The sequence below is a fragment of the Colletotrichum graminicola genome (assembly GCF_000149035.1).
Source record: "Colletotrichum graminicola M1.001 genomic scaffold supercont1.53, whole genome shotgun sequence".
NCBI classification, from domain to species: domain Eukaryota; kingdom Fungi; phylum Ascomycota; class Sordariomycetes; order Glomerellales; family Glomerellaceae; genus Colletotrichum; species Colletotrichum graminicola.
The window spans coordinates 88,814-111,858 of record NW_007361057.1 but is presented as its reverse complement, the minus strand read 5'-3'; the positions used below and the strand labels follow the sequence as shown (position 1 = coordinate 111,858).

The 23,045-nt window shown below is 54.3% G+C and overlaps 9 protein-coding genes across 9 annotated transcripts; 3 read left to right on the top strand and 6 right to left on the bottom strand.

The window, feature by feature from the left end:
- Window positions 1-156: 156 nt before the first annotated feature.
- GLRG_09861 (centromere binding protein B) lies at window positions 157-1,380 on the bottom strand (the record flags this gene model as incomplete). The annotated part of the gene is made up of 1 exon (XM_008100546.1): window positions 157-1,380. The coding sequence occupies one exon, from the start codon at window positions 1,378-1,380 to the stop codon at window positions 157-159; it is 1,224 nt and encodes a 407-aa protein (XP_008098737.1).
- Window positions 1,381-2,307: 927 nt separating this feature from the next.
- GLRG_09860 (thymidylate synthase) lies at window positions 2,308-3,343 on the bottom strand (the record flags this gene model as incomplete). Its single annotated transcript, XM_008100545.1, has 2 exons — window positions 2,308-3,163; window positions 3,222-3,343. The coding sequence occupies 2 exons, from the start codon at window positions 3,341-3,343 to the stop codon at window positions 2,308-2,310; spliced, it is 978 nt and encodes a 325-aa protein (XP_008098736.1).
- A 2,547-nt stretch (window positions 3,344-5,890) lies between these two features.
- On the bottom strand, window positions 5,891-7,277 carry GLRG_09859 (uncharacterized protein; the record flags this gene model as incomplete). Its single annotated transcript, XM_008100544.1, has 5 exons — window positions 5,891-6,021; window positions 6,083-6,282; window positions 6,334-7,034; window positions 7,095-7,145; window positions 7,227-7,277. The coding sequence occupies 5 exons, from the start codon at window positions 7,275-7,277 to the stop codon at window positions 5,891-5,893; spliced, it is 1,134 nt and encodes a 377-aa protein (XP_008098735.1).
- Window positions 7,278-8,704: 1,427 nt separating this feature from the next.
- Window positions 8,705-9,085, bottom strand: GLRG_09858 (uncharacterized protein; the record flags this gene model as incomplete). The annotated part of the gene is made up of 3 exons (XM_008100543.1): window positions 8,705-8,750; window positions 8,827-8,951; window positions 9,038-9,085. The coding sequence occupies 3 exons, from the start codon at window positions 9,083-9,085 to the stop codon at window positions 8,705-8,707; spliced, it is 219 nt and encodes a 72-aa protein (XP_008098734.1).
- A 483-nt stretch (window positions 9,086-9,568) lies between these two features.
- Window positions 9,569-10,488, top strand: GLRG_09857 (uncharacterized protein; the record flags this gene model as incomplete). Its single annotated transcript, XM_008100542.1, has 2 exons — window positions 9,569-9,750; window positions 9,804-10,488. 2 exons carry the CDS (start codon window positions 9,569-9,571, stop codon window positions 10,486-10,488), a joined length of 867 nt encoding a protein of 288 aa, XP_008098733.1.
- A 193-nt stretch (window positions 10,489-10,681) lies between these two features.
- GLRG_09856 (AN1-like Zinc finger) lies at window positions 10,682-11,617 on the bottom strand (the record flags this gene model as incomplete). The annotated part of the gene is made up of 1 exon (XM_008100541.1): window positions 10,682-11,617. The coding sequence occupies one exon, from the start codon at window positions 11,615-11,617 to the stop codon at window positions 10,682-10,684; it is 936 nt and encodes a 311-aa protein (XP_008098732.1).
- A 792-nt stretch (window positions 11,618-12,409) lies between these two features.
- Window positions 12,410-15,624, top strand: GLRG_09855 (Rad4 transglutaminase-like domain-containing protein; the record flags this gene model as incomplete). Its single annotated transcript, XM_008100540.1, has 3 exons — window positions 12,410-14,700; window positions 14,750-14,787; window positions 14,846-15,624. The coding sequence occupies 3 exons, from the start codon at window positions 12,410-12,412 to the stop codon at window positions 15,622-15,624; spliced, it is 3,108 nt and encodes a 1,035-aa protein (XP_008098731.1).
- A 2,270-nt stretch (window positions 15,625-17,894) lies between these two features.
- On the top strand, window positions 17,895-20,806 carry GLRG_09854 (RING finger protein; the record flags this gene model as incomplete). Its single annotated transcript, XM_008100539.1, has 6 exons — window positions 17,895-18,199; window positions 18,291-18,380; window positions 18,446-18,488; window positions 18,622-18,738; window positions 18,798-19,227; window positions 19,302-20,806. 6 exons carry the CDS (start codon window positions 17,895-17,897, stop codon window positions 20,804-20,806), a joined length of 2,490 nt encoding a protein of 829 aa, XP_008098730.1.
- A 535-nt stretch (window positions 20,807-21,341) lies between these two features.
- On the bottom strand, window positions 21,342-21,784 carry GLRG_09853 (uncharacterized protein; the record flags this gene model as incomplete). The annotated part of the gene is made up of 2 exons (XM_008100538.1): window positions 21,342-21,621; window positions 21,669-21,784. 2 exons carry the CDS (start codon window positions 21,782-21,784, stop codon window positions 21,342-21,344), a joined length of 396 nt encoding a protein of 131 aa, XP_008098729.1.
- Between the last annotated feature and the right edge of the window lie 1,261 nt (window positions 21,785-23,045).

Sequence of the window (23,045 nt, the reverse complement as noted above, 5' to 3'; positions counted from 1 at the left end):
GAACCTTCCGCACAGCTCAGCCACGGCTCCGAGACGTGAACTCTAACTATAGTGTGGTACGTGGGTATTACTTTCTGTCCATCCTTCTTTTTTTTTTCCCTCTTCTGCCTTGCTTCCCCATCACTAGGCTCCTTTATTGAAAAGGTTGCGGGGCAATCAAGAAACAACAACGTGAGTAGACATGTGCTCGACTGCCTCCTTAATGGTCCGGAGCATCCTCTGATTCACGCAGAAGGGACAACGCAAGGGCCGCTCGTTGACGGAGACCGGATCGTCATTCCTAATGGGCGTGAGATTCAGCTCGGGAGTCGAGGGGATGAACCGCGAGGCCGTAGATGTGGCCCTCTGGACGGCGGGTGTCGCGAGGGCGGCAGCCGCGGTGCCCTGCGCGCGCTCACGCTGTTCCCGCTCCTCCCTTGCCGCCGCCGCCGTAACCTCGGCCTCAGCCTCCTCCTGCTGCAGCTGGCGCAGCGCGTTCTGAAGCGCAATGTCTGGGTCCTCGTCGCCATACATGGGGGTGTCGTTGCCCGGGGGCGGAACCATGCTCGTGTCGGCGCTGTGGTGGTCGGGTGTGTGTACCGTTGCAGAGGGAGAGATCGGGTTCGCGGAAGCGCCGCCGCCAGGGCCGCCGCTCAAGCGGCGCAGGACCTCGTCGCGCACGAGAGCGCAGACCTGGAGACTCGTCTCGACGCCAATGGAGCGGAGGATGGCCTCGCGGATGGCGGCGGGGCTGGTATCGGCGGAAAGGGCCATCAGACGCGGGACGCAGTCGGCGAGGTAGCCAATGTCCTCAGCAGGATTGATGCCGCCGTCACCATGGCGGCGCTGACGCCGGATGAGCAGGCCATAGCGCTTTTTGAAGCGGTGGATCCAGCCGGGGGAGAACTCGGGGGGCGTTTCTTCCTTGTAGCGGGGCAGGGCAGTGAAGATGGCTTTGGCCTTCTCGCCGAGCTCTTCGTTGGTCGGATGGCGGCCGGTAGCCTGGACCTGCTGGTACCAGCGCAGGACGAGCTTTTCGACGTCAGGCCAGTTGCCAAAACGCAAGCGCGAGCCGCTCAGCTGGGGGTTGTCGCCATCGAGGCGGGAGTACTTTGGACTCAGGGAGTGGGAGACTGTGGACTGGGAGATGTGCTGGCCATACTGATTGTAGAACCAGTCGATGCAGGCCTTGTGGCTCGGGCGGATGGTCTGCGCGTTGGCCCAACGGCGCAAGGCGCGGCGCTGGTCGAGAGAGAGGGAGGAGCGTTCCTTCGGGGTGGAGATGGGGTTCTCGGTGCCGTCGGGACCGGGGCCGCCAGGGAGGACGTCTGGCTGCGGCGGGTGGTGGAGTTCGTGGGCGGTGTCGTGGTGTGCGTCCTGGGTGTGATCGTGGTCCGACATTTCGATTCGAGAGGAGGGGCCGGTTTCGCCGTGCGACCGATTGCGTCTGCGCGAACGGGGACCTGACTCCCCAAAAAGCCGGGTATTAAGGTATTATGAATATGTGTAAGACGGGGGTGGGCGGTATGGGGAGAGCAAGCTTTGGCGCGCGATGCAAAATCGGGTTTTCGGTTTTGAGAGGAATCGTTGTATCCGAAGTTGGGGGGAGTAGCTTGGGTTAAGGAAGAAGAGGAAAGAAACAGGCCGGGCGAGGGGGGAAATGTGGGAAGGCGCAAGTGTTTAGCTGCAAGGCGAAGCGAGGGCAGTGCTATTTAGTGACCAAGCACTGTACGGGACATAGTTCAATGGGGGTTGCATGTCACCCGTTTATGCATCCAATGAGATGCGATTGGGTGCTTTACCTTACTTTCCAGGTGCGCAGGGCATCCCTTTTCCCTCCTGGCCCAAGCTTCACCCCACCCTTTCCTCGCGTAGGTTGCATCACATCACCATTGGCAAATACGGATAAGTTTCATATCGGTTTTGTAATTGAATCGGAACATGTGTTATGCTTAATGCCAGTAAACGAAGTTAAGTCGAGGCGGTGCTAGGCCAGAGACGCGGGCCTAAATCAATTAATTGCTTCTCATCATGTACAGAATCCCAACTCATAGCCAGCATCTCGTTGCTGACGAGTGATGAATGGACAACTGAACAGAATAACAAAACACGACTTGGCCACTCGCTGTTGACGCCTCGCAAGTCCAATCCAATCACGCCAACTCGTCACTTATCCCAATGCTGCTTCTTTTCATATTCATGCCATCAAGCTAATATGTGTGGCGCCTCATTAATGCAACTCCGAATCCAAGCTCATGATGCCGAGCAACAACAATGAAATCAGACCAAAAATACCGTCCCCGTCCCAGGTGCATGTGCCCTTTTCTCTCACACGGACATCTTCATGGCAATCGTCTTATGCGGGTCGTACCCCTTGACCACAAAATCTTCCACCCTCCACCCATCAATGCTGCACCCGGCCTCCCTGTTGTTGATCTCCAGCAGCGGGAAATCCCTGGGCTCACGCTCCAACTGCACTTTGAGGGCATCAACGTGGTCGGCGTAGACGTGTGCATCGCCCATGACGTGAGTCAGGCTGCCGGGGACGAGGTCGCATGCGCGGGCAATCATGTGCGTCAGCAGCGCGTAGCTCGCGATGTTGAAAGGCACTCCGAGGCCCATGTCGCAGGACCGCTGGTACAGCTGACAGTGCAGATGGCCCTTGGGCTTCTCCCCGTCGGCGGGTGCGCTGCGCGCCCGCGGGTAGGAGACGTAGAACTGCGCAAACATGTGGCATGGTGGCAGGGCCATCTTCTTTAGATCCGCGGGGTTCCACGCGCTGAGGAGGATGCGGCGGTCGTACGGGTTTGTCTTGAGTTTGTGGATAACCTCGGCAAGTTGGTCGACGCCCTGACCCGTGTAGTCCGTCTTGGCGTCGACGTACTCGGCGCCAAAGTGTCGCCATTGGAACCCATAGACAGGGCCGAGATCGCCGACTTCTCGGTGCGAGAGGCCGACGCTGTCAAGGAACTCACGCGAACCGTTACCGTCCCAAATCTTGACGCCCGCCTCGCTCAACGGCAGAGAAGATGTGTTGCCCTCGACGAACCACAGCAGCTCGGCAATAACGGCGCGAAGGAACACGCGCTTTGTAGTGAGGAGGGGAAGGAGAGGTTTGCCGTTCTTGTTGAGAGAGAACTTGAGTGGGGCAGGGGCGAAGATAGAATACGTTCCGGTGCCGGTTCTAGTGTCCTGGTCAGTTCAACAGCTTCGATGTAGCTACTCGATATCTTCCTGCCTACCTGTCTGGCCGATGCTCGCCCTCCTCGAGGATCTCGCGAACGAGGTCAAGGTATTGGTATTCCTCGTGGCGCTTGGCCGGGGAAAATCCGCTCTGCTTCGCAGAGTTCTCGGGGGTAGACATCGTAACAGGTGCGGTTGCTGTAGGTGCCATTGTTATGTCTCGGTCTGTGAATATCTCATGGGGATGAAATATCGCGAAATTGATATGCCCCGCGCAAGACGCGTTGAGACGCGTCCCATTAGAGTGCGTGCGTTGATGACTAAGATCCAATGTTCTGTCTGATAAGATAAAGCTCGACAAGGGTCTTGCCTGCCCCCACTGTATGCACGCTGGAACTTGTTTCCATCTCTGCTGAACTTTCGACCAATGGAACTACACAGGCCTATTACATTGAGCTGAGCTTTGTTTCGAGACTCATTTCGTCGCGTTTTTTCAATGTCGTTCCTTGCTTCTTCCCGTGCCAAGACCAATGATATTTCTCTTTGCCATGAACCAAGTGTACTCTGCGACGATGAGTTCTTCATCTCTCTCGCTTCATCGGCTCCTGCCTGGATTAACAGACTGACGGTACATTTCCGAGACTAAACCCCGCAGAGAGCTAGGCGATATCGTCTCAGTTGGTGATCTTGTGAAGACAGGGACGTCTGGGAGTGCCCAAGGTACAGAATCCGGGACTCTAGTCGCTCCCTTTTCGAGGATTGGACGACCGCGAATTCCACCTCTGTATAGATCACATCGACATTCTATCAGCATCCTAGGGTCTATCTTCAAGGCTCATCACCAAGCACCTTAATACTGTCCAGGAAGATGTCTCAAACGGCAACAAAAAGCCCTCGAAGCTAAACCTCACACTTTCCACCCACCCGGGAACCGTGAGCCACGGTGACTCAGGACTCATCCGTACGCCTCCGATCCGGACCGACTTTGTCATCCCCTACGCAACAAACTACGTTGTCCACGGCTTCACTCTACCCAGCCGGCCTGGTGGGACGGTTTTTGACACCTGCTTCGCTGTTATCACAGCTCTTTTCCTTCCAATTACAGGCTCCCTGCGAGCTGCCCTCTGGCTCATCGTCTGCACGGGAACTGTCAGACGCGACGAACTCAGCCGGGCCACCAGGGCCGGCGCGCTATGCATGGTCGTCGGCGAAACTCAGAGGTTCTAGGTCTTGTGGATCAAGTCGCTCTTGAGGAGGATGACCTTTCAAAGGGCAAGAAGCTTGCCAGTATGCAATCATACGCCTAAAGCATCAATGTTTCCAAATCTTTTCTGATCTTGCTTTGGTTATGCCAGGTACGATACCCCCACAGCACCCTGGTGTCGGTCTCACGTTCTCGGTGCTGGCCGTTAGGTACACTCGTCCTGAACCATGCAGGTGACTTGTGTGTTGCCCAGGGGGTTCATATTGGTTGAGGTGCCTGTAGGCACGCCTTTAAAACCGCCTCCGGGCTCAAGGACCAGTCAACTAGACCGGTAAATATCCAGCTTGGGAGCAGTTACAATACTACCAAAGCACAGTTTGATTTGGGGCAGGCCATGTGGGGTGTTACCACGGTATATCGTGCTCAAGGCGACCAGCTCCAGAGGTACGGGTATGCCGCCTTTGGCGTGACTATAATGCGTTCATTGTCTCTGTTCAACCTGATTACTTTGCTCGTCAAGCAACCCACGCCTCATACCCAGCCGTCACCACAGTTCCCTTGCTGTTCCCAGCTGTCCTCGTTACCGCTCTGACCGGCTTGAATCCAGGACACAGTACCATCTGCGATAAGGCTTGGATCCTCTGCCGGCTAGCCTTCGGCATACTTATGGCCTCCTTATCAGAATGCTGGCAGTGTTCCCCTCTGAGATCTATGGCGTGTACAAAATTCCCGCAAACGGCACGATAGCGCACGCCATTGACAACGCAAGTTTTATGCAGCGAGTGATAGACTGGCTGGTTGCAAAATACTTCCGCAACATCAAGACTTCATTTTATCTAGGCGTTGTGCTTGGCCCTGCGATATATGTCATGCCAGCCATCGGAGGCATGCTTGCAGTGGGAGAGATGTGACAGTACTTCGGTGTGTGTAGACGTATTGACAGATAGACTCATATGAATAAGCCATGGGCATATTTCATGCCATGAAGAAGGTAATTGTGTGCCAGTTTTCCTCTCAAGCACAGACATCACGGGTTTCCCAATCTATGAAGACGTCATAATATAGGGAAGCCTGGATGGTCGTCATCAAAGAGCTACTTTTAATCATAACGACAGGGCACTCAACGTGTTCGCAAGCACCAGTGCCAGGACAACTCTAGAACGCTTTCACTCGAGAAAATGGTGAGAGTTGCACAGATGACACCGTAACTGAAGAAAATGCTCTCTGGAATAGGTTTAATAATAGAGAACCCCAACTTTGGTAGCTCATCTGGCGGTAGCGTGTGCCTAGTTAGTGAGAGGACGATCTCTTGACGAATTTTAGACCCCATATTCATGATGTTGCAAAGACAACGCACAGGAGTTAGGAATTTGGGGTGTACAAAGAAATTCAAGGGCGGGTGTTTACATTGAAACACAGGAATATACACTATTGGTCTGAGATAGCATTAGTTATCACGGGTGTCCAAGGTTATACAATGTAGAAAATTCCCGGATTGGCTCTTTAGACCTCTGATCAGACCCTTCATAGTAGTTCCGGGCTGCCGGCTACGGAATGATTCCTTTGTCTGTCTGAAAGCTGAAGTTTCCATAGCCTCTGTCCTGCGCAGAGGTAGAGACTGTATTTAGGCCCACGACAGAAGCTCACAACACCGCCTAGACAACGAAACTAGGTCAGCTATGGGGGCCATGGATCCATGTCAAGCAACTCACTTACCCGGCACCTGAATCACACCAAGCAATGAACCACCGCTGTTCCAAATCTCAACCCCATCGCCACAAGCAGCCCATACGTTGCCGTTCTCACACATAAGGTGCATAGGAGCACCTCTTCGAGCGAGGGCGAACGTCCGCCTATTAGCGAGAAAGACGGCTTCACCCCGCTTCACCATGTCAAAGGCGTATATACTCCGTGGTCTCGACGAGTTAGCCAGATAAGAAATCTTAAGGCGGCATGCTCGGACTCACTGATTCAAGTCGAGACTGCCATCGATTCGGACACCTCCAGAATCCGCAACATATAGCGTCGAAGAGTCATCATCAATCGCGATTCCTGTGGGACGAACGAACCCATCTGCCATGGCCCTAACCTCGCCCGTCTTGGCGTCACATCGATAGATCTGCGGCGGAAGCTGCGGCGGGCTCCGGAAGTCCTGCTCATGCCCACAGCACGGGTCCGTGAACCAGATGCCCTCGTCGCGGGATGAGACTGCGGTGCTGTGCGGCGAGTTGAAGTCCCGCCCGTAGTATGTTGACGCCACAACCTGGGGCGGTCTGCCGGCAGGCATGAACAGGACGCTGCCCGTCTCGGGATCCATGGTGCCCTGCGAGCACCAGATCATCCTGTCGTCACCGACAATGCACCCGCTCGCGGGCATCGGCATCGCTGGCGGCGGGCGTAACTTCGCCCACTCAGCAGTGAGGGTGTCATTGGCGGAATTGTGTGTCACAATGACCTTGGACATGAGGATCGTGGGCGGTCGCGTGGGGTCGGACGCCGCGAGTGGTGCGGAAGTAGCCCATAACTCGTTGCGCGAGGGAACGTAGATGCATCCGCTATGGAAGAAAGGATTGGCGGAAGCTTCTGCTGATGACAGGACGAGGGCGTGAGTCGGGCTGGGGCCGATAATGAATTCCAGAGCTGCTTCGTATTGAATGATCGAAATTCCCTAACGTCATCCATATAATCAGTAGCGGAGTAAAGTGGACGAGGGATTGGTCGAGTTTACCTTTTTCGAGCTGTGCTGAGGCGGTGGTGTCAGGTCGCGGCGATCCCTTATCTGTGATGGCTGGTCAGCCTTTGTAATACGGACAAAGTGAACGCCAGTGAGTTCCTTTCATGCAGAGCGCAATTGACTTACTTTGACTGGGGTCTCAATAAACTTGATACCGGTCTCCTTCACTGTGGCCATTTTGTTGATGAAGTTTGCTTAATGCGCATGATTGCGTTGGTGTCGGTGTTGAGTGGACGCTTGGTTTTATTCAGCGAAAGCAAACAAAAAATAATTCTGGAGCTCCCAATGGGATTGAAAGGAGGCCGAGACTTCCAATACACCTTCACTTCTTCCGAAGCCTCCTCACTTCAACTAATGAGTCTTTTTATAACCTTGATTCTTGGGTTGAATTTCAGTGGTGCTCCGGGGCAGCATCTGCTGAAACTCCGCTCCGTAAGACTGCCGACACGGCTGGGGCCGATGCGACCCCAGCTTACCCATAATGGACGCCAGCGTAGATGTTTTTTTTTTGGCGTATTATTTCAGTTCTGGTTTGAGCTGTTGACAGTCTGTTAACTTTAACCAGTATTTCATCATTACAACCCTGAGGTTTCGCTCAGGACTTGGCACGGCTATCGTTCATGTCACTGGTGCGTATAGGGGACTTGTAAATAGCATTGACCAAACAACCTGAACTCTATCTTGATCATCGGAATTTATCGACATTAGCATCCCAGTAGGCATGTAGACGCTTCAGTTTAAGGTTGAAGACGTTGTCAGTATCGACGATGCCCTTGCTGTCGGATAACTGGTCAGTGGAAGACCAAGGCTGTCAGTGATGTCTTGTCTGCAGATTTATACATCGAGGGCTGTAGCTTTACTTAATCCTGGTGTTAGAATTTGCGTCCCTGAGTCTGTCCAGTAGCCTGGGCTCAGGGATAACGCCAAACTTGTAACCATGGACTGCTCAATATCAAACACCTCAGTCACTGAAGCCTTTGTTCCATTCCTGTTGAATCAAGTATTTCCGGGCCATATGAACCCTAGCGTCAAAGTCAGTCCGCCGAGAGCGACCTTGCAAAGATCACTATGACACCGTCGTCGTACGGAAATGAGTAGGCGAGAACATGTGCAGCATCCACCAGCATCTTGTAACAACTACTGCGCTGCCTGAATAAAGCTGGAATGCCAGCCTTGCGATTGCATCCTGGGGAGAGCGAGTGAGAAGGTGTAAGACAGTCCTCTTGGGGCATAACCACACACTGCAAGCCTACTTTCGACTACGTTCCATGGTACCAAAGAACTCGTCGATAGAGCGGAATTCATCGTGCAGTTTTGGGGCCAGAAAGGATTGCCGTGGACACTCGAGAGTCTTGGGCATTTGAATGCAAGTTGGGAATGGTCCCCCTAGTCATCCATCTTTCATTTATCCTGTCTGCACTCATACCATGCAATCGCTGGAAAGGGTTTGAACATTGCGGTTCGATTTCGACTCCAAGTCACCTTTACGGTACGTTTCGTCGTTGTGTTTTGCCGGTCAGAAAATGTCTTCATTCCCATCAACCAAGCCCTCTATGAATACACTGGGTCGCGATAGACCAATGACTCGCCCGATAACCGCCCTTCTAGTGTTTCGCCTTCTCATCCTTGTCTGCGCTGTCCAGGAACTTCCTATTGTCTTGTTGTCAGCAAAGGGGGTGTCACGGCGACGACGGAGAGTCTCCTTTTGTCGGGCAAAATGACGCACTTGATGAAGTCGGCCTCGTCGGAGCTGGAAGCGTTGATGGGGGGAGTGGCGGTAGCCTTGGGCTTGCTGCCGCTGGTGCCGTAAACAGCGCCGCCGAAGAGGGTTGCGAGAACGCCCATGGCCAGCTGCGCGGAAGAGGTTAGCCTTGTGATGCTCGGGTGCCGAGTCGGGGGTTGCAGAGAGCGTAGGCGCGCTCGAAGGAGCGACATACGTAGTGGGAGCCAATCTGGCGGCCGGCAATAGTGTACATCTGAACCATTTTGGCGGTATTAGGGGGTTTGCGAGCCTTCGGGGGGGGGATTGGTTCGATGGGGTGGAGGCAATTGGAGTTGGATGAGATTCGTCGAGGGTCTCGATAGTCGGAGCTTGAAATTCGTTCGGAAGCTGGCGATGTGAATGCCTGAGCTTCCAGGCTGAAAGAACGGTTCCATCAGACAGCGGGAAATTGAAGCCACCGACCTTCATGGCTGCGCCACACACCCACCCTAGGTTTACATCCATGCTGCTGTGGCTCGAGCTACCTTAGGTATTGGTCTCAACCAACCAAGTAAAGCCGACGTCACAACCGTAGTCAGAGGATTCATGCCGCGGGCGTTTCCGGCGCGCAGGACGCCCTCCTAGGCTCCGTCGAGCCCCCCCTTCTCCCCCGGCGCTGCCGCCATCCATGTACACATAAAAGTGTCAACACCTCCTACTCTGAGCAGTATCACATTCAGACGAAGTATAGCAACAAAATTCCAACATGTGGGGAAGAAGTCAGAACAAGACACCCGAACAGCCGAAAGAGTCGCCAAAGGAGGATGGCGCCAAGACTTTCGACCCGGAAAAGCTCCCGCCACGTGAGAAGCTGCCGAAGGCGCTTCAGAAGATAGTCGATAAGTCGGATTCAGACGACAACTTTTTCGATGAGCTGGTGGACGGGTAGTGAGTGCCGACCGTGGGGACAGGACTCTGAATGCTGAGTTGACTGGATACAGCGCACCCGAGTCCACCGAGTCCAACCTCCGTTATGCTGCCTACGCCACCCGCATCCGCACGATCTTGATGAGTGCCCATCGATATGTCGCATACACCTCCGACATTGGCGAATCTTTCCGGCCAGTCGCGCATCCCGCCCTCGTCCGTTCTGCATATGGAATCTCATGGCTGTATATTCTCGGTGATGTCAGTTACGAAGGCTACAAAGCATACTGGGCCAACCAGCGCATTCTCAATCCACACCTGCAGCTCACGGCGCGTCAAGCGAAGCTCACGGGACTGCCGGGTGCCGTCTCGGACGCTACCACGCCCAGCGAAGTTGTCCCCGCCGGCAAGGTTACGCCTCTCAACGACTACAGAACTGTCATGGTCCAGCGAGCAATATTCCAGAGCATTGCCAGTATGGGTCTTCCGGCCTTTACGATCCACAGCGTGGTGAAGTACTCGGGGAGAGCGCTCAAGAATGCCAAGAACCCAAAGATCAGGACCTGGGCACCGATCGGCCTCGGTCTGGCCGTCGTACCCTTCTTACCGAGTCTCTTCGACGAGCCGGTCGAAAACGCGGTGGAATGGGTGTTCCACAGGGGTTTCGAACTGTACGGAGGAAAGGAGTTTGTTGGCGATGCTCCGGCTACTGGTCGCGAGGACCTTTTGGCGAAGAAGCCGAAGGAAAAAGAGCTGTAGGTTGCAGCGCTTGTGGGGTGATCTGGAACACAACTCAATTGGAATTGGCTCGGCGCATGGCGAAATCTCCAACTCATGAAAGGGGGGGGCACTAGGGAGGCGAATTAGGCAGCCTGCATAAGCGCATGGTGCGTAATTGAGGGTATATACGGGAAATGCCACTATGAACATTTTCATCAAATCATCATCTTCGTTAAACCTCTATTAGGTTGGGCGGAGGGCCAACGCCGCGCAGCAAGACGACCGTGTTGCCACTAACCAGTGATGCCCCGACCTTCTCGTTGAATTCCAGCAATCTACCCCCCTCCACGTGGAACACACGCAGCTTGTCTCGTTCATCTGACGATCGGTTGTTAAGGTTCTCCACTTGTAGCCGCTTCGCTGCCTCGTCAAGCACTCTCCCAACCACCCAATCCTTGGAGAAGAAGAATTCGCCTTTAGGGAACTTGGCCTTGGCGGTCTCGGCCTCGGCCTCGACGTACAAATATACTCTCTTCTCCTGAGGCAGTTTGTCGTCGCCCTTGGCAGTCTTCTTGAGGTTGTTCACCGCTATCAGTCGGGCAGACGCAGATGTAGGTTTCGGTTTCGGTAGCGCCCTGCCGGCCTGCTCCTTCTTCGCTGTTCCCCAGGCCTTCAACTTGTCGAACGCGCTCCTAGTCCGCGCTGCGACGTCGATCTGCGATCCAGGACGGGCACCGAGCGGAACGAGGTTCTTGCAGTCGTGATCCTCCTTCAGCCGGTGCTTTAGGCAGTAGTCGCGATTGCAGCCTGGGCAGTGTACGCCGGGTACAAGAGAGGTGCCAATGGTGGTCTTGCAGGAAGGCGAGGCACAGGGCTTCTGGGAGACGTGGTCGCGCAGTTGACGACCCTGGCCGTAGGCGGGCTTCGCAAGCTCCGCTTGGCGTCGGCGCTCAGCCCAGGCACCGGCGTTATTGCACTTGTGAGCGGTCTCGGATCGGTGGTCGAGGCAAAAAGTTTTCTTGCAGCTCTGGCAGAAGAAGGGTAGGAAGTCGAGTTGGTTGCAGTAGTCGTACTCGCAGTGTTTGCCGACCAATTGCGCGTCGAAGCCGTCTTTGGTATCGTCCATCTTGACGTAACTCGTCTCGTCGGAGTTGGATGAGGACGCCATTGCGATGACGTGTTTGGCTCCCACCGTCTATTTATTCTTGATGATCCGAGGCAGATTTCGAAGTACGGAATGTGCTTGCGTAGACCCCGGCCGAGGCGCAACCAGTGGCACGAGGCTGAGAGGGAGGCGACGATGACAATGGCGACGTGGTGTTGCTGAGAAATAGCAGAGGAATAGTCTGGAAGAAACCAGTTGGCAGCGGGTTTCGGCGTGTCGGTCACTCGCTTCCAGCGGGGCAGCCGTCAAAGCTAGAGCGCCAAGTACAGCGCGTGCGTGGCCGCGGGCAGCCTGGAAAGCAACTGATCCATGACAGCAGCTGGTACCTAGAGCCAAGGGATATGGGGGAACAAGGATTCTTGCGCTAAGGGCTTCAACGATGCAGATGCAAGCAAGAGTAGTCGCCTCTGCTTGTTGTTTTCATTTTCACTTACTACCTATATACTACAGCATTTTTATTCGCATTGGTTGGTCATCCGAGCCAGGTCTTCAAGACACAAGCAAGCAGGTAGGTAGGTAGTAGGTAGCGTGGGGGAGGGTAACGGCAGCTACCCACCCTCACTAGGGGAGGGGCGATCTAAGCGATCCCCGAAAACTGACCCATAATTCAACCGGACCCGATCCAGCGGACCCCGGACCCTATAGTGGGCCGCGTACCTGCGCGTTTCTCGCGAATCAATGACGTTGCCCATTAACCGTCTCGTCGCATTCACCACCCTGCAAACCTTGAGGAGCTGCTCTCATGCTCGGACGACGGGCGACTTCCCACACCTCACATCTAAATCTACCTACACGATGCCTCCACACGTGCCGCGCAAGCGGCTGCGCGAGGAATCGCTAGTAGAACCCAGCCCCAAACGCCAACAGGTTGCCAAAGGTCAGCCAAATCCCAGGGTGCCGTCTGCTCGCAGGAAGCCCACTCTGTACGACGATTTGGATGCTACCACCACGCCTAGCTCGTCCAAAGTCGGCCGTTCTGCTATTGATGTTGTGAGCGACAGCGATGAAACCAGTGCACTGAGCGACTTATCCGACGGGGACTTCGAGGATGTCCCCGTCGCAAATGCACAAAAGGCCGAGGAGCTATCCGACAATGACGATAACGACGACATCGAGTTCGAGGATGTTCCCGCCCCAAGAACTACTTTGGCAAAGGCCGCGACGACCTCCCAAGACCTCCAGCTTACCCTCGATGCCGGGTTTGGAACTGCAATGAACGACCCCTACGGCGACAAAAAGGGGCCGACGAAGCGCGAAAAGAAGATACGGGTTGTGACGCATTTTATCCACGTCCAGTATCTTCTTTGGCACAATGCACTTCGAAACTCGTGGATTGGCGACCTTGAAGTACAGGCAATTATGATGTCCCATGTTCCACCCCGCCTTTGGGAGGAAGTGGAAAGATGGAGGAGGGCCAGTGGACTGGATGCGAAGCCGCAAAGACCTCCACCGAAATTGACCAGGCCGGCCAAGAAGACCAGAGACAGAGGAAAAGGGAAGAAGGTTGAGGATGACTCTCGAGATTGGGGTCCTGCCGCCGAGAGAATGGAAGAAGGGGCTGCCGATATGAGCCACGGCGATCCACTGTTCAGGCTTATGAAGTCTCTCGTGGCTTGGTGGAGGCAACGCTTTCGCATCACAGCGCCCGGCATTCGTAAGTGGGGTTACATGCACCCGGAACGAGTCGGCAGATTGCGAAAGGCCTGGGAGACCGAAGGTCATGACCAGGACCGCTTCGGAGAACGAATCAACGACCTCGAGGGTTTCCGGAAATGCGCCCAGGAGTGTACGGGAAGCCGAGATATAGGATCGCAGCTCTTCACAGCTCTTATAAGAGCTCTGGGATTGGAGGCGCGGATGGTCGCCAGTCTGCAGCCCTTAGGCTTTGGATGGACAAAGCTTGAGGAGGCACACCCTGAGAAGGAGAAAAATGCGCCTTCTGTCACCAACAGCAATGATACGAAGAGTGGGAAGGGCAAGACCAAAGGGAAAACGAACAAAGCAGCCAAGGAAGTTTTGGCAGAGAAGGGCGCCAAACAAACACCTAGAAGTACAACATCATCACGAATCTCAAGCACGAGGCGCGCAAGCCAGAAGGATGCCGTCATTGAGATGGATGACTCGGATGCTGAACTCGGCTTGGAGCACCCGGACAGCGACGACGAATCGGTCGTAGAATTAGAAGTGACACCGCGGAAATCTACAGTGGTGTCCAAGAAGTTCGATCAGGACTTGGACTTCCCTCATTATTGGACGGAGGTTTTGTCACCAGTAACGAAAAAGTACCTGCCGGTTGATCCGATTGTGAAGAACGTCATCGGTACCAACCGAGACCTGATTGAATCACTGGAGCCGCGTGGAGGAAAGGCAGAGAAGGCGAAGCAGGTCATGGCGTATGTTGTTGGCTTCTCCTCGGACGGAACAGCTAAGGACGTGACAGTTCGTTACCTCAGAAAGCAACTGTGGCCCGGCCGCACGAAAGGCTCAAGGATGTCGCCGGAAAAGGTCCCGATTTACAATCGTCACGGCAAGGTGAAGCGTTATGATCAATTTGACTGGTTCAAATCGGCCATGAAAGGCTTCGCCAAGGGTGGCCAAAAGCATCCCCTGACAGAAGAGGACGAAGTGGAGGATTCGACGGATCTGACTCCGGCTCAACCAGAGAAGAAGGAAGTGAAAGAGGGCAGTGAGACCCTTGCGTACTACAAGCAGTCGAAGGAGTTCTGCCTCGAGCGTCATCTCAAACGAGAAGAGGCTCTGTTGCCAACGGCTGTTCCTGTCAAGACGTTCAAGAACAAGGGAAAAGGCGTGGATGTCTCCGACGAGCCAGTTTTCTCGAGGAAGGACGTCGTGAATGTCAAGAGTGCAGAAACCTGGCACAAACAGGGCAGAGCTCCCAAGCCTGGCGAGCGACCGCTCAAGAGGGTGCCGTATCGTGCAGCGACGACCAACAGGCGCCGCGAGATCGCAGAAGCTGAGGCCGTGAGCGGCGAAAAGGTTCTCCAGGGCCTGTACAGCTTCGACCAGACCGAGTGGATCATCCCTCCCCCTATCAAGGATGGCGTCATCCCGAAGAACGAATATGGGTAAGCTTTCCTGTTGATGCTGACTGGGCCTTTCGCTTACCCGTTGTAGCAACATCGATCTCTTCGCTGAACACATGTGTCCTGAAGGTAACGAGCTGCATGTTGCTTGACGATATGGATGGCTTTGCTAATAATATGTCATCAGGTGCCGCTCATGTCCCGTTCCGAGGCGCCGTCAAGGTCTGCAAAAGGCTCAAGATCGACTATGCCGAAGCCGTTGTGGATTTTGAGTTTGGGAACCGAATGGCAGTGCCCGTCATACAAGGTGTTGTCATCGCAGAAGAATATCACGACCAGGTAATGGAGGAGATTCGCAAAGACGAAGCGGAGCGGGCACGCAAGGAGGACGAGAAGCGGCGCAAGGAGGCGCTGAGGGTGTGGAGCAAGTTCTTGAAGGGTCTCAGAATCGTCGAGCGCATTCGCCAGGATTATGGGCATGTTGACGACAGCGTTCCAGTTTTCCAAAAGGGAACGGCCAAGGCCATCAAAGACACTCATGAAGAAGAGGAAGGAGAGGAGACGCATCGTGTAGACGCAGAAGCCATGCAGATGAGGGATGAGGAGATGGCTGGTGGTTTCTTCCCAGAAGGTCACGAGGAAGAAGAGGTCGAGCAACCAAAGCGGTTCACGTCTGGCTTCTTCCCAGTAGTGGACGAAGGCGACGATGATCAGGACATGGATGGTGATTTAGTCGTGGATCACGGCCGCGACGAGAAGCCAGACACGAGCGACCATGCGGATGGCACGGCAAACGCCGAAGAATCTTCCCCCGTTTCGGAACATCTCCCTGCGCCGGTCAAGGCCAAGCCGAGGCCTAAGAAGAAGGCGGTGATGAGGCGGTCGACGAGGCGTAGGCAAAGACCTGTCGCTGACAGTGAGGATGAGGACGATGACGACTTTTTGGCCTCGGACGACGATTACTAGTAATGCAGCTGCGGCCCGGTGTATTGCATGTGAGATGGCAAGTCGCCTGCCGTATGATTCTCGGTGCTGTATGCGTGGAGATGAGAGTCTTCAAGAACACAAGGCCGTTATAGGTGGAGGTGCATCGACCGATTTTCCTTTGGTCACTGCACAAATATACCGCCATCTTCATGTGTCGAGATGCATGCAACAAATAGCAACAACCGTCACCATTCATCGTTGGCTCAAGGCGGAGGAGGAACCGTATTGAGACAAGTAGTGTACCGATTATAGAGCACCTGACCACACCTCATGCAGAGGTGGGCATTGTATCCAATGAAAATGGCGGTGGCTCCGTCATGGACCTGCTAGTACAGTGTCATGCTGAGATAAGAGTTGGGCTGATACCAAGAGATGCTTAAGCTATAACCGAATGGGATGAAGTTGGCTCCTGGCCAGTGCCAGTCGCGTTTCTAAGGACGTGGCTCAGGCGTGACACTGTGGTGAACTTCCAAAGCTCGCAGGCAGCATATAAACTGTCTCGGGAGTAACATGAATATCATCGCACTTTGGAGGTTTATGGATACTATTTCACAGACGCCGGGAATAAGATCGGGCGCGTATTCGTCTTTGCTTTCCCCACAACACTGCCTATGATGGCAACTTCAATCCATTACTCAGTTGACCTGTCGGCCAACCCAGCCGAACTAGGCTAAGAGTGCCCGGCCTTCGGGCCGTCTGACGATCCACGGGTCCATCCCGCCATCACACCCCCTTGACTCAGGTTCGTGGATTCCCAACGTCACTTCATGTCGGAGGGTTTTTTTCGATAGACAAGGGACACAGCGTACAGACTGGCCGGCACGCCTAGTTACGATCCTCAACGAACGCGCGGTGAAAAAGTCAATCTGCACGAGGAACTTCAAGGTACATCGAAGAAAGTTCAAACAGCAAAAAGGCACAGAAGCGGTGGGGAGTGTGGCTAGACGGGCCAGCAAGTCAGCAAGTCAGCCATACAGGCAGGCAGGCAGACAGACAGACAGTCGTTTAAGTTCTTCAAGGAAGAATAGTGAGCGCCTAGTCGGGAGGAGGAGCCCCGTTTGCACAGTGTTGTTTGAGGAGCCAGTCGTCCAAACATTCAAGACCCAGGCCTTATTGTGTTTGGTTGCTCTGGTTGGACAGCAAAAACGGTGTAAGAGAACCTATGTGAAAGGAAGGAGACAGAGAGAGAAGCGGTCTTGGTACTCCGTACAGAAGGCTGCTTGCTCTCTTCTGGAAGCAGCCAGGCACAGGGTTACCTTCCCACGGCCATACCTGCCATCCGTTGAGGGCCCACCTTCTGACGAGACTTGACTTCACCTCCTCCCGTTTGGCCGGCTGCCTTCACCGAAAAAGGCACCATCGCAATCCAGGTACGCAGGCAAAGGCGAATTCCTCTTGATGAGCAGAAATATTTTGACATCCTTTTACGACCTCTGATCGCCCAATACTCGACGGCGATCCCTTCGTTTGTCTCGTTACTGGTGTTTTCTCATCGCCCCGCCCACAAGCTGCGATCCGACGACGTTTCGTCTCTTCCTTCGATACGCCCTGGCTGGGGCCGAACTTGAACCCAGACCACAGGTGCACCTCTCTACTGTAGCTGTAACCAGCAGGTATGTTATATGCTCATGTTTTCTTGTTCTTATCACTACTCCTCGGCGACGATACGTTCTGTTGAAGTAGGGTGCACAACCTTATTCCTTTTCTGGTTCACCTTGAACCTTCTGCTCCATCGAGTGACTCATATCTTTTCGCTTGGAAGACATGCGTATGCCGCCTTACCACAAAATCACAATGTATGGGCTGGAGTGAGAAGTCTTCTCACCCGTGGCAGAACTCTGTTGGGTGCGCCTCGCGTTGAACATGGTTCGCCAGTACAGAATACCCATGCGGGTAACTCCCTAAGCTGCCCTCCCCCCTTTCAATGTCATGGTTTCATGGTTGCATAGTCATGCTCTACGCTTTCTCAATGTTCATCTCATGTCAAGAAGTCTTACCCATTCCTCGCCATCTACCATCATCCCGGTCTATTCACCATGTGGACTTGGTTGAAGAAATGGCGCCAAGATGACAAGCCAGCTAACCAAAAACAGCAAGCGGATTGTTTACCACCGCCGCAGGCTCCTCCACCGGTGCAAGAAAGGGCCCAGGGAGGCTGTAAGCACCCGACGAGGCTGCCGAAGCGCATTGCGAACGCCATCCATGGATTTGTGAAAGGATACCGCCCGCAAACAAACCCAGTCGCAGAGATGGCAGAGGCCGCCGAAAAGACGAAGAGTGCCTGTGTGGCTACCGTTCTTGCCATCTTTCCGGATATCTGCACCGATTTTCTCCAAGAGACGGCGTTCAAGTTCCAGCACAATTCAGAGCAAACCATCGACGAGATTTTGAGACTCTTCGAGATGGGGAAACAGTACCCAAAGAGATCTTACTCCAATGCTCTCAAGCGGAAGCGAGAAACTTCAGAGGATCCAGATGAAGAAGCCAATATTCGTCGTACCTACGAACATCCCAACCGGGGAATGGAGTCAAACCCGGAATACTTAGCTATAACGTAAGTTCCCCAGTCCCCCAACTATCCCATCACGTTCGTTATCTTTGGACGCCTGTAGCCAGATGAAACACGAGACTCATGTCGGAAATAGGAAACAGGTTCTGAAGCATGAATTCCCTGATGCCACTATCAGTGGCATCGGTAAGGTCTTGGCCAGCAAAAGCAACCAGCTGCTACCAGCGTACGTGGCCATTGACATAGCCATTAGCGAACTTCGAAGGGGGTCGCGCGAGAACATCCCGGAAGGCTTCTCTTCAACAAAGAGATCCAGACCTGCGACAGAAAACAAGTACGACGACATGCAGCTGGATCGCACCATCGAAACCACGAACAATCCGACCTAACATCAAGCGTTACAAGAACTTCAGGCCGCCCGAAAACTGAGAAGCAAACGAATAAAAGCATACCTTGACAGTGCTCAGGAGAAGCTTAACTTTGCTAAAGCCTTGGCAGACGGTAATGTCGTGGAGTGCGGGTGTTGTTTTGGCGAACTCGCTCGGAACCGCGCGGTATGCTGCCAGAACCTGGAGAACCCTCATGTGAGTACTCTCTTGTCTCCGTTAAGTGTCTTGATTGAACACAGCTAAGTTTTCTGGAGCTCTTTTGTGTTGACTGTGCACGGCGGGCTGCTGAACACGCCGTTGGTCAATCAAAATATGAGCTGATCTGTATGTCCATGGACCAATGCAAGGCAGGCTTTTCTCGAGAACAGCGCCAAAAATTCCTCAGCGATCAACTGTCAGCAGCCCTAGACCGTATCGAGAATGCGGCTATCCTCCGGATGGCGGGTATAGAAAACTTGGAAACATGTCCCTTTTGCCCCTACGCTGCCGAATATCCACCCATTGATACCAATCGAGAGTTCCGATGCGACAACCCAGATTGCCGGAAGGTCAGCTGTCGCCACTGCAAGGAGGATACGCACCTTCCAAAGACGTGCGAGGAGGCTGCGCGCGATAAAGATATTGGAGCTCGGCATGAAATCGAGGAAGCCATGTCTGCAGCTCTGATTCGCAAGTGTAATAAATGTGAGTCGCGTTCTACAGCCCGCGTTGTCACCACAGTCGTGCATGTTGCAGCTACTGACTTTGAGTACCAATAGGTGGCACCCCTTTCATCAAAGAAATGGGATGCAATAAGATGGCCTGTACCGCTGCTAATTGCAGGAACATCCAGTGCTACGTCTGTTCCAAATCCTGCGACTATAGCCACTTTGACGATAAGTCACGGGGCGGAAAGGTGGGCAACTGCCCGCTCTTTGACGTTGCGGATGTACGTGTACGCCACGAATCTGAAGTAAAGGCTGCAGAGGACAAGGCTCGCAAGAAGGTATTGGAAAGCAACCATCGCGTTGACAGAGATTTTCTCAAGTTCGACATGCCAGAGGATAAACCTAGAAGGCCCAGAGACCCTCCCAGGAACCAGAGACCGGCAGGACACCATTCCCAGGGACAGCCGCCGCCGAGAGTTGTTCAAGCTCCCCCAGTTCAAGTAGCACAGCAATCTGTCGCCGCCATGCCGGTTGTTGGACAGAACGTATTTGGCCAACTGCCAGGTGATAACCTCCATCTGTGGCCTGCACTTCCGCAACAGTACCAAGTTCCCGGGCAGGTCGCGAACCAGGCCGGGTTTCCAGCCCGGCCACCTGCCGAATACCGAGGGCATCCGGGTATGGCAGGCGGTCTTGACTTTCCTGCTCCGCAATACCAATCCCGACTTCAACAACCGCAGCCGCAGGCTGTAGTCATGCCCGGGGCTTTAAACATGCCTTACCCGTTAAACATGCCGTTTTTCAACCAGCAAAATCCGAACCAGCTTCAGCCCGTGGGGCCAGCATTACCGTTTGGACCGGTCAATGGAGCCTCGCCTCGGCCTGCACCGGCACCCCGGGAACTGAAGAGGCAGAATCATTGCAACAAGGGCAGCCGGCGTCCTGCAAATAACCCCGGAATGCCGAAAGCCGATGTACAGCCTGTGCATTTACCACAACATCTACAAGTTGAGCGACAGGGCCACCAGATGAACGAGGGGCAACTCTCCCCTCGACCTCAAACACGGCCTTCAACAGGTCTCGCCCCGAATCCCAATAATCAGGCTGCGCAACAGTATCGCAATCTCGCTGCAAATCAGCATGCGCAGCTAGCTCCAGACGATAGACAGCCTTGGGAAGCTCTGCAAGCTCGACTGCAAGCCCGGGATGCCGAGCGAGCTCAGCAGCAAGCTCAGAATCAGAAGCAAGCTACGGGAGATCAACAAGTCCGGCAAACCCCAGACCAATCCGCAATCGTTCAAGCGTCTCATGATCGCGATATGTCTACCCGATGGAGAGAGAGCATGACGGTACCTAAGCGCATTGAACCCCGTCGTGCCATACAAGGTGAACCTATCCAAGAAGAAGAGAGTGCAATGGATATTCAAGAACGAGCCAACCGTGGGGTCAACCGCTTGAACCCAAACCCGCCGAAACAGCCACCGGCCCCGGATCGTCCAAACTGGTTGATGCCAGCCGGCCCCCAAGGGGTGTTGACCCGTCTAGCACCTATGCGACAAAAAGCAGCCGCCGCTGGAGCTGCAGGGAGCAGCGACGAGCCTTTGGAGCTGGATTAAAAACCGCGTTTCCCCATTTCTCTCTCTCTCTCTCTCTCTCGTTTCCCGTCTATTTCTTCTTCTTTTCTTTTTGGTCGACAATATACCCTGAGACAACTGGCAGTACGTCGCAGAGCAACTGCTCCGAGTCCTGCGTCATTCAAACCACACCCGAAGTGGGTATGTTGACGAGCGAAGCCCGCCTCGAGTTGGGGAGATGATTTGGGGGAAGCCATGTCGGGTTTGCACCATGAAGCCGGTGTTGGGGGTTCGGGATCTGTTTTCTCGTTTCTCCTTACCTACCAGTCTTCACAGCGTAGCATTGAGCATGGAGTCATAGGAAGAACTGAGTTTCTGCCTACTACCTACCCAGGTCGCCACTGACACACACAGGGGGGCAGGTGCAGATGTTCATAGGGTGAGGCAGGGTATCTTATTTCTGGGTTGTCATGAGGGAGGGGACCTCTTAGTTCGTACAGTAGGGTACTCGCAAGCACGGCGTTAAATACAAATCAACAGGTCGCCAGGCATCCACAAGTGAGGGCACGCACGCAGTCTAGCGCCCTCGGCCAAACTTCTCGTGCCACTTGCCCTTGCTGCCCGTGTTCTTGAGGTTAGATATCGTCTGCGGTTCCGCCTGGGCGACAAGCTCGATGGTCTCGTGGAGCGTTGCGATGGCGCCGAGACCCACGGCGGCGGAGGTGTCTGAGCCCAGAGGCGTAGTAGCGTGAGGGGCGAGGAGGATAAGCGAGTTGGAGGTGTTCTTTTGGAGGAGCTTGTAGGTCTTGTCTCGGGCCTTGAGGAGGGCCGTTGTGGGGGTGGAGGTGAGTGTGATACTGCGATGTGTGAGCGTGTAAATTGAGTGCGTGCCCAAACGACTTACATCGGGGCATCTTCGGCTGTGAGCAGGGCCTCCAGCTCGGGGGGGAGCTCCATGAGCCTGTACCCGCGCGAGTCCGGGGCATGGGTCAAGGGGATGCCGACGTCTTGGGTGGACATGGTCGGGCTGGGGAGGGAGGGGATGATGGCCTTGTCTGGAGGTGTGGTTGGATACTGTGACGTAGGTAGACGGCGCTTCTATTCGTGCTGTAGGTAAAGTTGGTAGTTGACGGGTCTGGAAAGCCGAGAAGCGGGCACGTTAGGTGTGAGGATGAGAGTCGGACCGGAAGCCGCCGTCCAACTAGTGTACTGCGGGGTGGTCAAGAGGGAAGGGGGAAACAAATAAAAACAGAAGGGCCATAATAAGGCTTGAAGGTTCCGGGAAGGAGGGGTTCCTGGTCCAGTTCTCAGCTGCTGTCTGTCCAGGTCCCTTGCTCCGCCCAAAATTGATTCGGTCGAGATTGGTGGTGGGCCCCCATTAGCTGACATAAGAACCCCGGTCCCATCCTCGAGACAGGGGATCAGGGGTAGAGGTGCGGTGATTGGGTCAAAAGAGCGGGTACGTACTGTGCAGGTATCTTGTTTTAGTGCGGGCTGGTTGCTGGCCGAGGGAAAGTTGGGAGCAGGAGTGGACGCGACGGGTGATAAAGCGGGTCGCGGTTAAATCTGTTTATGTTGACCTCACCTCACTCTCTCCAGGTAGGTACACTAGGTAGTACCTAGGTATGATGTGTATACGTAAGGCACATGTATCTGTACAAATACCTAACAAACCACCTAAGCAGCTTAGGTACGGTAGGTATTACAGAGTACCGTGTGGATAATGTAACAGCGGGGGAGGCGCTCGCTGACGCACCAGTGCCAGCACGCAAGGTGAGACTAGAGGGATGATGAGCTTAAGTACCTGGCTCAGGTACCGATTCAGAATGTAGGTAAACTAGGCACCCATCTTACCTAGGTACTGAAGTGTAATTTCGTACACGATGACTGGTGAGAGGTTGGAGGCAACGAACGATAAGATGCCGCAGGCCGGCAATCCAGGTGCATCCGTCTGCAACACGCCTCGCCCTGCATCTGCACCACGTTGGCGTCGTCCAGTCAGAGCGACATATGGTAAAAATCTCTTCTCCGGCAGACAGACAGAGAAACAGAGACAGAGACAGATAGGGTAAGACCAACCACCAGTTTCACTAACGAACCCCAAAGGCGGGCGCCATCGCACATGGTTCCTGCTTGACGGCTGGGCTGGGCTGGTCAAGTGTTGTGTGTAGTACGAAGGTGTAGCGTCCGCATACAATCCATCTTCCGAGTGAAAATGTCCCAGCCCAGGACTTCCCGACCCCCTCCTCCTGGATCCCGTATCTTGGGCTCATTCTCCCCC